Here is a 12796-nt window from a genome sequence, read left to right on the forward strand (position 1 = left end):
GCTGATATAATGGAAAGGCAGATTTGAACACGGAGATCAGGATGGACGTGAGTAGATGCAGGGAGGTAGCAGGGAAGTCAGTGGTCTGCGTACAGCAAGTTGTACCACTGCTTATGGTGAGAAGACTTGTCCAGGTGCAGGTAGGTAGCGGGGAAGTCAGTGGTCTGCGTATAGCAAGTTGTACCACTGCTTATGGTGAGAAGACTTGTCCAGGTGCAGGTAGGTAGCGGGGAAGTCAGTGGTCTGCGTATAGCAAGTTGTACCACTGCTTATGGTGAGAAGACTTGTCCAGGTGCAGGTAGGTAGCGGGGAAGTCAGTGGTCTGCGTATAGCAAGTTGTACCACTGCTTAATAGGTGAGGATGTGTACAACTGTTGATGAGTGGAAGCATACAAAGATAATAGGATGCAGACACTGAGAGCACAGAGGAACTTGATCCCAATAGGTATGCATCGTATCCAACAAAGTCTATATAACGTTATGTGTGGCGCTGCTTGGTAGAGACTTTCTCAGCACAGATATGCAGGCCAATAATGGATAGTCAATCACAGTTATGCATATAACGACTGAGTAGTACGGTTAATTCCAAACAGGTATGCAGCGTAACAATAACAGTCTATAGCGGGTATGGATACCGCTGCTGAGCGTAGAAACTTGTCCTAGCGGATATGCAGCGAAAACGTAGAAAGTCAATAACAGATATGCATACCGCTATTCAGTAGAACAGTCTGTCCACAGGGAGATGCAGGAACTGCAGAGACGCTGGACGGCAGAGACGTGTGTAGGAACCACAGGTGAGTAGATCCGGTAATCAGAGTCCAGCTGAGGACACAAGCAGGAAACAGGAGACTGTAGCAGGTATGGAAACCAGCGATGAGTAGCACAGGGAATCCACAGGAACTGAAGACACTTGTAGTACACAGGAGATAGTAGCGGGTATGGAAACCAGTGATGAGTAGATCAGGAATCAGCAGGAAACTGAAGATACTAGTAGAACACAGGGGACACCTTCAGAGACTCACAGGGAATGAGACTCCAAGATCAGGCAATGAGGTAATGCACACAGGTGCCTTAAAAAGGGAGTTGCCTGATCAACCAATTTGGATTAAAAGCAACAGTCACAAGAGTTCTTGGGAGCTGCGCATGCGCAGACCATCAGGATGGCGGACGGCCGCGGTTCAGGATAGATGCCGGCAGGAAGGCTAGGGAGCCACGCACCAGCGCAGAGGCACTCACGGTCCGGTGAGTGACAGAGAGTTTGAGTTGCTTATAAATATTAAGTAAGAATATAGTCAGGCGGAGTTCCACGAGGAACACAATGTGAGCAAATTGCTTTGTTTGTCACACAGGTATTGGGATCATGTCTGATATTCCAGGGGTTTATTGCTAGGGCCGCAATGATGCAATTCACCCAACCATGCCCTGCGTACTCGGCACCAAGATTTTCCTTTGGGATCTCCTGGAGGGGAAATCCAAAATGTTGGCAAGTATGCTGAAACACTGTATAAACAAATTCTTACTAAACGTTCATTAACTGTCTGTCTAAATGAATGCTAAATGTCAATAGTTTAATGACCAGTATAATATCTCTATGCTTTTAAAAAATGATTCCTCACAAGTATAGCATATAGAGATTACCATCATCATCTATTTATTTATATAGCGCCACTAATTATGCAGTGCTGTACAGAGAACTCATTCACATCAGTCCCTGCCCCATTGGCGCTTACAATTTAAATTGCCTAACATGGAGATGAAGGAGACTAAGGGCAATTTAATAGCAGCCAATTAACCTATCAATATGTTTTTGGAGTCTAGGAGGAAACCGGAGCAAACCCACGCAAACACGGGGAGAACTTACAAACGCCACACAGATAAGGCCATGATTGGGAATTGAACTCATGACCCTAGTAATGTGAGGCAGAAGTGCTAACCACTAAGCCACTATGCTGCGCACAAGAAATTAGTCCCACTGCGTTACTCACAATGTTATCTAGAGCTGAATAGGGAAAATAAGTGTATTACAGGCCCGCTATTTGCTATACATTGGGGACATGTTTGATTTACAAGTGGTTATTCAACGTGGACTAGCTCTTTTAAAGGGGTTAAAACTTGGCAAAAGTTAAATTATTTGTATCTGCAAAGTTTTAAATTGATATACTGCATGGTTGCAATGTATTTAGTACTAATGTGTGTCATAGTATCCAGGGGACAGGACTACCCCAGGATCCACTGGTGATCTCCTCAGATTCGTCTGGGAAGTACCTTAAGCTTCACCAGGAAATAATAGTTCACACCGAGTAATAAACCAAATTTATAATATATTACACAGCGGTTCATTGAAACAGTCACAACTAATACACTCAATAACCAAAGATCATTGAGAAAACATATTTATAGATGATTAAGTAATATTACTGCCCCTTTTGTATTTCTCCAGGGGATGGTTCTTGGTCATCGCAGTAGTCTGGCATGGGGCTGTCTTCTATCTGTCCTAGGGTCCAACTTCCATTTCCTGCCATTATGCTCAGGCAGGCAGGAGTATTCCCAGATACATGAATGTACTCCCACCAGCAAAATCACCATCAATACCAATGCTTCAAAAACCTGGTCCTCAGGACCCCTAACACTGCAGGATATACATATATCCTTGCTTTAGCACAGGTTTATTTATTACTACAGATACAATGTAACAGATCTACAGGTGGTATAATTATTTCCCTTGTCACCTGGAAAACCTGCACAGTTAGGGGTCCTGAGGATTGGGTTTGAGAAACACTGATCTATATCACTAGCAGGTAAACAGTCCACAGTTGTGCCCCAAATAGCCCAGCAAGGAAAATTTTAGAATGAAGGAAATGCTCATCTCTGATTATTTATTTCACGTGTGACATGCAAATTGATACAGAAGGTTTATTAAATGTGAGTATGATGTTTTGAGAATGCATGTAGTCAGCAACTTCAAATTCACCAGAACTGTTCTGGACTTTAAGGAAAGACAATACAGTTTACCCTCCACTACGCCTCTGCTCCTCACTTAGGGGGCAGTATAGAATGCAGACCAGAATCAAACTGAACAGCAGAGACGTGCAGGCTCCAAGAAAAATGTTCCCTATACCCGCAGTGTTTGCCCCCATTGTCATTTGTTTTCTGACTTTCTACTGCAGGATTTTTTCTACTTAGCGTTTTCCCTCAAATTAAGGTCTGCATTCATTTAGGAAGGTTACTACATATTGCATAGGAATACAATGGGGAAACATGTATTTGCAGGCTTTTTTATTTGTGTTTTCGGACATTTCTTTAGTGCTGCACATGATCAGGATCAGAGTCGGAACTAGGGAGCTGTGGGCCCCAAGGCAGGGAAGCAGGGAGGAAGGAACTGAGGCCCTTGCAGCGGGCCCCATTATCTCCATGGGACCCAGTGCACGCACTTGCTGCACCAATGGTAGTTCCGCCACTAATCAGGATGCCTACAAAATCACTGGAAAGCCTAATAAGTACAAAATAAATGGACAGGCTGCTACTGAAAAATCCTAAAGCAGATAAGAAAAGAATAAAAAATATCTGGAATAATGGTAAAAGACTGTAACATGTTGCTGGCATTTTGCATTTTTTGTGTGATTCTCTGCTTCCAAACGAGCTACAGAATACATCAGCTATTCTCATAAAAGGGCCATTCATAAGAACCATCACAACAGATGTGTCAAGCCAGATCCCGAAAGGTTAGAGCAGCTTTTCAGAATCTTCCTAATTTAGCAGTCATTGGCTATCGGCCATTCTGTTGCACAATTTGTAAATTGATGAATGAATATATAACTGGGGTCATGAATTTGATTCCCGACCATGGCCTTATCTGTGTAGAGTTTGTATGTTCTCTCCTTGTTTGCAGGGGTTTCCTCCGGGTGCGCCGGTTTCCTCCCACACTCCAAAAACATACTAGTAGGTTCATTGGCTGCTATCAAATTGACCTTAGTCTGTGTTTCTGTCTGTCTATCTGTGTGTGTGTTAAGGAATTTAGACTGTAAGCTCCATTGGGGCAGGGACTGATGTGAATGAGTTCTCTGTACATCGCTGCGGAATTAGTGGCGCTATATAAATAAATGGGATGATGATGATGATTATGAATACCTTGAAGTGCTGTGTGGCAGCCAGGTGCGAGGGATTTTTGGCCATTCATATTGTACCTGTATTCACAGACTTGCATGTAATAAAAAAATGTTCTGTTTTCTAAAATTAATTTCTATTATTTCTGTAGTTTAAACATTATTTCACAATGTTCTATTTGTTAACAGAGATAGAAAGTGTAGCATAGTATCAGGTCATATAGTAAAAGCTCACTAATGATGAGATAAGATAAGCATTTAAAGACCAGCATGATCCATATGTACATATGTACATATTTTTTCTTTCAATCAGATAATTTGGATAAATGGATCAAAGTTCCCTTTAATTCCAAAGGTTAGATCAGATACTTGAGTTGTCAGGAGAACACTTGCAGGTTTTAGCCTAGTAGAATTCTTAACTATTTGGGGGAAGGGGAGAAAGAGATTTACAACAGGACAAGGGGCTCCGGCCACACATACTATCACTGAACAGGAGTGTAGGGGAACTTTGTCCATGTTCTAACTATGAAAGTGTGAATGTGCGTTCCATCCCTGCAGTGATACACCATGGCATCTACCGAAGAGACAGAAGAAACCACAGTGCGGCAGAGAAAGAAGACGCTCACCAAAGGCCAAGACGATGGTAGTTACTGACTGTATGTTTGTATGTATGTGTGAACAATACATGCTATTGGGACAGATAGTAAAAACAGATGATTTGTGTGTGTTTTGGATGAGGTTATTTGTTGCTTGCAGTATAGTGAACACCCTTCAGGCTACGTCCACACAGATGTATATATTGAGAGTGCAAATAGCAGTAGAAAGAATGTGAAAAATAATGTGAATAATTTTTCACTTTTCTACCCACTGTATTTTCCCTGCATGTCAGATAAGCACCTGTGTGGGCATAAGCTTAGGTCGTTTTCAGGCTTATGAATAATGTGTTCAGTTGGATTGTAGGGGGCTCCATGTCCTTTGCCCAAATGTCTGGCTTTCGAAAGGAAATTTTAGGGAATTTTCCCCACTCAGGGCTAAGCTACAGTTGCAGTTTGTTAGTTACTGACAAGCCTGGTGCTATAAGATGCGGCAGTGTATATTATTAAGTACTCCAGCAATTGACTTTTGCTTTACTTTGCAACCCTCTGAGTGTGTCTTTGTCTGTGTGCTGGTGTTTATACATGCCCATTTGGATGCTTTTATAATAGTTTTCTAAGGTATAAAGACAAAACACAAACATAACTTTAAATTGTATCAAAATGAGCCGTGTAAGCCGAAAAAAAATGACAAGACAAGTCTTAAATAAGGTGCAGATGGAAAAAATGTTGCAAATCTGTGTCATCAGGTTACAATTACCTACAGGGTCATCACCGTTTCTATTGCTGTGACTAGATGAACACTTTTTTGTTCTATCCCAAGCTTGCAGCATTTCTGTGTATACAAGGCAGATGTCACAATTATGTCCACACACGACTGTGATGTCAGAATTTCAGCACTCGATCCATAGGGCTAAGGGAGTAGAAAATATTAAAGGACAGTTGGTAATTGGTATATGAAAATAAATAATAGAACACTATAGTTATCAATTGTTCATTATTTATAGGGACAGTCCCAGTTCTAACAGATTTATCCCTTATTTTTCAATATTGACCAAATGCATAATTTGTCTTTTCCGCCATGTGAGATGCAATTCTTACCATCTAGTCTTGTTACTTTAGCTAATATATATTGTGTATTTATGCAAAAATGTGCATATAAGGCAAAAAAGTTTGTTCAAGTCAACATGACTCTATGGGTGTTGTAATGTTCAAAGATTCAACACAACAGTATCATGCATGCATACCTCCCAACATTTAGTCATGTGAAACCAGGACCAATTAAGCCCTGCCCCTTCACCCAAACCACATCCAGAAGCTCCCATTCTTGGATGAATCTCCACCAACTTTGTGTAAGCTCTGCCCCTTTAGTGGTCCACGAATCAGGACTGTCCCGCCACATTTGGGACAACTGGGAGATGTGGTGCATTACTTGCTTCAATGTGTCGGCTTAGCAGCAAAGTCCTATGGACTACTTTAAATTGGTAGCAACTATGGATCATTTTTATGCCAAGGACACGTTTATCTCCTCGACTTTAATGGGAGATTAAATTTGTCTGAAACCGGAAGTGTTAAATAAATGTAAGAAGTGATATTCTAGGCATGATTAATTAAGGTACGTAAATGCTGATATGTGTCGTATTTTGTGTAAAAATGCACTGCACATGCCCAGAAAAGGACTATACGCCAGTGCACACAAGTACATCCAATTCATCTTCGAATGCAACGGACACTTCCGACACCCTACGATTTAAAGTGGGGAACAGGCGAGGGAAGGGGCGTATGCACATAGTCAATGTACATTACTGTACAAGGTCAAGTGCATGCAGCAGCGTCCGATTCAAGCTTTGGGCAACACTAAGGTACATGTTTTGCAGTCATATAATTTCTCCTAGCTACAGGGCAGATGCTACAACATCTGTTTGCAATTTTATATAGACTATGCATTCAGAACATCGCCATAAATGTATTTGGTGGCACAAAAAATAAACGTTTTTTTATTTTTTTTAATGTCTTTTTGTTAATGATTCTATTATTAACATGTGACAATAATTGGATTTTTTTTGTCTGTACGTTGTGCTGGGACTTTATATCATACATATGTATTGTTCATATCCCGCAGTGTGTTGTATATCAATATGGCAAGTGTGGTATATGCTGAACGTTCTTAGACATTTCTTCAGATCCGCTTCTAGGTGAATACAGAAGTGTGTGTACTTGAATTACGTCCATTTTTTTAAAAAAACCAAAAAACACACACATTATGTTTAATTTTGTGTGCCTTCATGAATCAGGCCCTCTGTGTGCCTAAAAGACATCCGATCAACACATACATGCAACACAAGTGGCTAGTTTAGCCCAGGCCTTATGTTCTTTTATTTTTGAATGTGACTTGATGCACTTTTGAATTTCATAGACCAATTAAAGAGAGCATATTAAAGTTCTTCCATTGGGTGTGGATAATTAATCTGGATAAACTATGACTATATGGACAGTTGTAATGCTTAATGCGGTAACACCCATTATTACATGACTAATCAGCTGAAGCATGCTGTTTATTTATTAAGTTGGTAAATAATATGATGGCATCCAGTCAGCAGTTTATAAATCATTTTCTGTATTACCAACACTTGGCCTGATTTATCAACGCACATATCTGCCGATATTGTGTGTATCGTACGCAAAATCACTTTGCGCATGCCCAGAAACGGACATACGCCAATAAACGCAGCAATGTTTACTGCTTCTATGTACACAAAGGACACTTACTACGGCCTATGTTTTCTGGGAGTGAAAAGGGTGGGGAAGGGAGAGGGGGTTACCCATAGTTGGTGTACAGTAAGGGCGCGCCAAACTCGAGCGCACGCAGCCACGTCCAAATCAAGCTTTGGGCATCTCAAAGTTACTTGTTTTTCTGCCGTATGTCTTACTTCAGCTTTACTTTACTACAGGGCAAGTCTAAGTCTTGTGTCCTAGTGATGACAGTCCCATATGCATGCTTTAACATGTGTCTGTAATCAGGAGCAACTGTAAAAATGTATTTTATGTTCAGTAGACATTAAGATCATCCTAATAAATGTATTTCATGGAGAAAAAAAATAGATTAAAAAAGTATTTTATTTGCTTTTAACTGTTTTGAAGCAGAATACCAGATCTAGATGAATGCCCGTGTGCGTGCACCCTTAGAGAGGATAGTGATGGTGCTAACCCAGGCTGATTGTAGTTTGAGTTACAGTACAATACAGAATAGAAAGCCATTAACATCTACTTGACGACTTTTCAAGCCTATCCTTTGGGGGGGGGAGCATGGTGACGCCATTACGTCACCATAGCTGTTCCGGGAATTCGCGAGAGAAGGCAAGTATGCGTTAGTATAACCCAGGTGTGCCGAGAGGGGGGGTGGGCAGGTACAAAGTACCGGGACCCGGTCCTTTCTTCCTTTCTTGGAGCCCTGTTCTGCCTGTGTAGTGGGAGGAGCCACCAATGTGTTGTAGTCACGCACCCTTCGGCAGCTATGGAAGGGGCCCAAAGAGGTTGCTGTACTGGCCCCAAGAACTTCCTCTCGGCGGTCCTGGTATTACTATGTGTATCTGCCAGATCCTGTGTAAATGTTCCAGTACTAAAGTAATGTTCTATATAAAACTGATTTCTTTTAGAAACAGGTGTACTATTTCTGATGAATGGTGGATGTTTCTTTTTACGCCTGCAAAACAAACAATAATATATTTTTGATTCATATTAATACATGTAATTATGTACATATCGGTTGTTTTTTTATGCATTTAGCATGTATTTTACTGAACAAAATACATGTAATCTAGTATAATCCTGTATAATGTAATCCAGGCAGCGGGTCCGACCATTGCTGCCTTAAAACCGGCAATCTCACTCTGTCCATTGGAAGTGATGTCATTCTGACGTGAGAGATTTTACACAGTCGCAATTTACATGTGCTGCCCATAAAACCTGTGGGGAATGTGGTATGTCTATGATATAGTAAGACTATATTTACTCCTTGTCACTTTCATAATAATCAGAATTTTCACGTCACTCTAACTTTTGTCTGCATTAAAACCAAGGCCAGACTGGGACTAAAAATCAGCCCTGGCATTTAAAGTACACAGGCCCACCTCGGTTCCAGTAGGAAAGAAACTATGTGCCGTGGCGCTGAAGAAGGCGTGACCACATTGTCTTGTGGGTGTGCCCAACATGGGGCATTGATACATACATTATAATAAAACATTACATTTATCATGCCCTCCCAACCACATCATGCCATCCCCCCAGGTACATTATGACACCCCCAGCCCACTGTACTTATCTATGTTTCTGTTGCTACTAACATCCATAAGGGTGGGAGCTTCCTGTAGAGTGAGCAGGGAAGCTCTTTGTCTCACGAGATTACCAAATCTTGTGATACTTAGAGCTCCTCGGCTTGCTCTGCAGGCTGTGTCCTGTCTGGGAACTGGGAGCAGCTATCAGTTGCCTTCCCCTAACCAGAGGTGGATTAAGGCTCAGGGGGCACAGGGTATTTAAGACAGCAGGGCCCCTATTATGTAACATGGTTATCATTTTAGACAAATACACAGGTACTACTGTTAGAAGCACACAGCTCTGCCTTCACAAGTGTCACACGCCGGCCCCGTGGACGGGTACCGACGTTGTTACCTTCCTCCTGTAAACGGTGATCAGGGTGTGCTAACTTCATTTACGGATCAACATCCACCATCTAGTCTCTTATTCTGCGCATGTGCTACCAAATTCTCTCTCTTATGACTTCCTACCTGTTAGTAGGTTTGGGTTGTACTCAGCACCAGGCTATAAACCCCTTATGTATCACTAGGTATGATTATTATCCAATATAGTTCGGGGAGGTGCTCCAGTACTGTTTGGGAACATTAATACATAGAAGAGAAAAAAAGAAGGAATAGTACTGAAAGGAGCACTCTTTTTGTCAGATAATAGAATTTTTTATCATTTGTATATATTAAAATGAACAACCTTTATTAGTAAATTTAAAATTAATAAGCGAAATGTTTAAAATACGAGATATGTTGCAAATTGACCTGAATATTGAATCAGTTAAAAAAGGTAGAAAACTACCACGTTGGCCTGTTGCTATGTATATCCCTCTTATTACTTGGTAGAGTATATTAATAATATATAGTAACTCAGGGTAATTATAAACAGGGCTATGATAAACCTTGTTATTGTAAATCCACCAGGGGGCAGGCTTGTGTCCGCCTATTAAATAGACTTAGCTAGTCCACATGACTCATTATTTCCACTTTTTATTCGTTGTTATTATTATAAGGAGTAAGGAAATAACAGATCTAATGATTCATGAGTGAGAAAAGTGATCCCAGTCAGGGTATCACTACTCACTAGTTATAAGGGTAGAGACTAATGTACTATATACATAGTCTAAAGAAAGTCCACTGGTTAGTGTGTTCACCAGCTTGTAGAACCCCTTGGTTCTAGACTGACTCTATAGATTGTTGTAAATTCACCCTAATATCTTCTATTTGGTGTGTTTTAGCGCTGGACTGTCTGGTTGAATACAACGCTACCTATTGGTGTATTATAGCGCTGGATTATCTGGCTGTATATATCGCTGCCTACTGGTAGAGATTCTTAGACTGCTAAACCCTATGATCCATATCATAAATATGGATTAAATAGTGGAGAACATAGATACTCTTATTTTAAACTAATGAGGACATAGCACACAGGCTCAGCGTGAACGCCGACGCGCGTTTCGCTTATGAGCTTTAACGAGGCCTCGTTAAAGCTCATAAGCGAAACGCGCGTCGGCGTTCACGCTGAGCCTGTGTGCTATGTCCTCATTAGTTTAAAATAAGAGTATCTATGTTCTCCACTATTTAATCCATATTTATGATATGGATCATAGGGTTTAGCAGTCTAAGAATCTCTACCAGTAGGCAGCGATATATACAGCCAGATAATCCAGCGCTATAATACACCAATAGGTAGCGTTGTATTCAACCAGACAGTCCAGCGCTAAAACACACCAAATAGAAGATATTAGGGTGAATTTACAACAATCTATAGAGTCAGTCTAGAACCAAGGGGTTCTACAAGCTGGTGAACACACTAACCAGTGGACTTTCTTTAGACTATGTATATAGTACATTAGTCTCTACCCTTATAACTAGTGAGTAGTGATACCCTGACTGGGATCACTTTTCTCACTCATGAATCATTAGATCTGTTATTTCCTTACTCCTTATAATAATAACAACGAATAAAAAGTGGAAATAATGAGTCATGTGGACTAGCTAAGTCTATTTAATAGGCGGACACAAGCCTGCCCCCTGGTGGATTTACAATAACAAGGTTTATCATAGCCCTGTTTATAATTACCCTGAGTTACTATATATTATTAATATACTCTACCAAGTAATAAGAGGGATATACATAGCAACAGGCCAACGTGGTAGTTTTCTACCTTTTTTAACTGATTCAATATTCAGGTCAATTTGCAACATATCTCGTATTTTAAACATTTCGCTTATTAATTTTAAATTTACTAATAAAGGTTGTTCATTTTAATATATACAAATGATAAAAAATTCTATTATCTGACAAAAAGAGTGCTCCTTTCAGTACTATTCCTTCTTTTTTTCTCTTCTATGTATTAGACTTCCTACCTGTTCCCATTGGTTCTAGTATTTTGTAGCACTCTTTAAAACTCCCATTTCCTTCTGTCGGATGCCTGTTCTTCAAGTTACTCACTCTCAGTAAGGATCTGGCTTCCTTCGGTCTGACTCACCTGCTGTTGCTTTGTATGAACATCCTGGATCAGCTGAATTCCTCTCCGCCACTGCCGCTAATAGAACTGCTTGCTGCACCTGTACTCACCTGCTGCTGCTCTGAATCACCATCTACGGATCAGCTAAGTTCTACTCCACTAATGCTTCTATATTTGAACTGCCGCTGTACCAGTAATTCACCTGCTGCTGCTTTGAGTTACCATCTACTGATCAGCTAAGTTCTACTCCATTACTGCATTTGTTTGAACTGCCGCTGTATCAGGGATTCACCTGCTGTGCTTTGAGTTACCATCTACGGATCAGCTAGTTCTACTCCATCATCACCTCTATTGGAACTGTTGCTGTACCAGTAATTCACCTGCTGTTGCTCTGAGTTATCAACTACGGATCAGCTAGTTCTATTCCGCTATTGCCCTCATTTAACTGCCGCTGTATCAGTATCCATCTGCAGTTGTCCTGACTTGCCATCTACATCTCAGCTATTCTATTTCAGCATTGCTTCCATTTGCACTACTGCTGAACCAGTGACTCTCCTGCTGTTGCTTCCAATTACTACTTACAGTTTTTCCACTCCATTGCTACTTTCCGCTACACCATCATTTCTCTGCATTCCTATGAGACTGACCCCGTCGTCATTGCCTTCAGTGTCTCTCTGACTTGTCGTCACCACTCTGCTATATCAAGCTCCACTACTTACTCTGCCAACACTCATTCAGGGAACCGCGACCTGCGGGATAGGAGCAGCGAAATCCATTGCAGGGGTCACTGGTGAAAACCACCTACCCGTTAGACTCCGCGCCCCTGAATGATCTCTACCCTTTGGCAGGTACAAGGGATCCACTAAATATCATTCGGATTCGTGACAACAAGTAGTACGTTGTGAAGTGGGACATACCTCCCAACTGTCATTGCAGTGGAACCAAATCCTGGCTAAGTGAGACAGTCACCCAAATTCAGGACTGTCCCACCAGATTCAGGACAGTTGGCAGACTGTTCTGCTCTCTTCTACCTTTCTTGCTCACTTTCACCATTTGTAGCAGCTGGTTTCTTTAGCTCAGTTCATTCTTGTCTTGATCCTGGAATATTGGATGCCCTATTTTGAGAAAAAAAATGGAAACATGAGATTTAGAAAACTCCAACCAGCCCCGGTGTTAAAACAATAGCACTCACGTTTTATAATTAGGCCTCCCTCCAGTCCCCACAATAATAATATTCACATTTAATAAGTAGACCTATTTCCCTCCAACCAGCCCCAACATTAAATTAACAGTATACCCATGCACTCAAAACATATTTCCCTTCCTCC

At 41.1% G+C, this 12796-nt stretch overlaps 1 protein-coding gene and 1 long non-coding RNA gene across 2 annotated transcripts in view; one reads left to right on the forward strand and one right to left on the reverse strand.

Annotated features, from left to right (window-relative positions):
* Nucleotides 1-1275: 1275 nt before the first annotated feature.
* The window catches only part of LOC142141081 (uncharacterized), a 65887-nt gene continuing 54366 nt past the window's right edge, over nt 1276-12796 (reverse strand). Inside the window, exons 2-3 of the long non-coding RNA XR_012688611.1 lie at nt 5461-5609; nt 1276-1459 (exon numbers count right to left, since the gene is read on the reverse strand). This is a non-coding gene — a long non-coding RNA (uncharacterized LOC142141081). The remainder of the gene's footprint in view (nt 1460-5460; nt 5610-12796) is intronic.
* The window catches only part of SOAT2 (sterol O-acyltransferase 2), a 116785-nt gene continuing 108655 nt past the window's right edge, over nt 4667-12796 (forward strand). Inside the window, exon 1 of the mRNA XM_075199172.1 lies at nt 4667-4746. Coding sequence (XP_075055273.1) covers nt 4671-4746 — 76 coding nt within the window. The 5' untranslated portion in view covers nt 4667-4670. The remainder of the gene's footprint in view (nt 4747-12796) is intronic.

Source organism: Mixophyes fleayi, chromosome 2, assembly GCF_038048845.1.
Source record: "Mixophyes fleayi isolate aMixFle1 chromosome 2, aMixFle1.hap1, whole genome shotgun sequence".
Lineage (NCBI taxonomy): Eukaryota > Metazoa > Chordata > Amphibia > Anura > Limnodynastidae > Mixophyes > Mixophyes fleayi.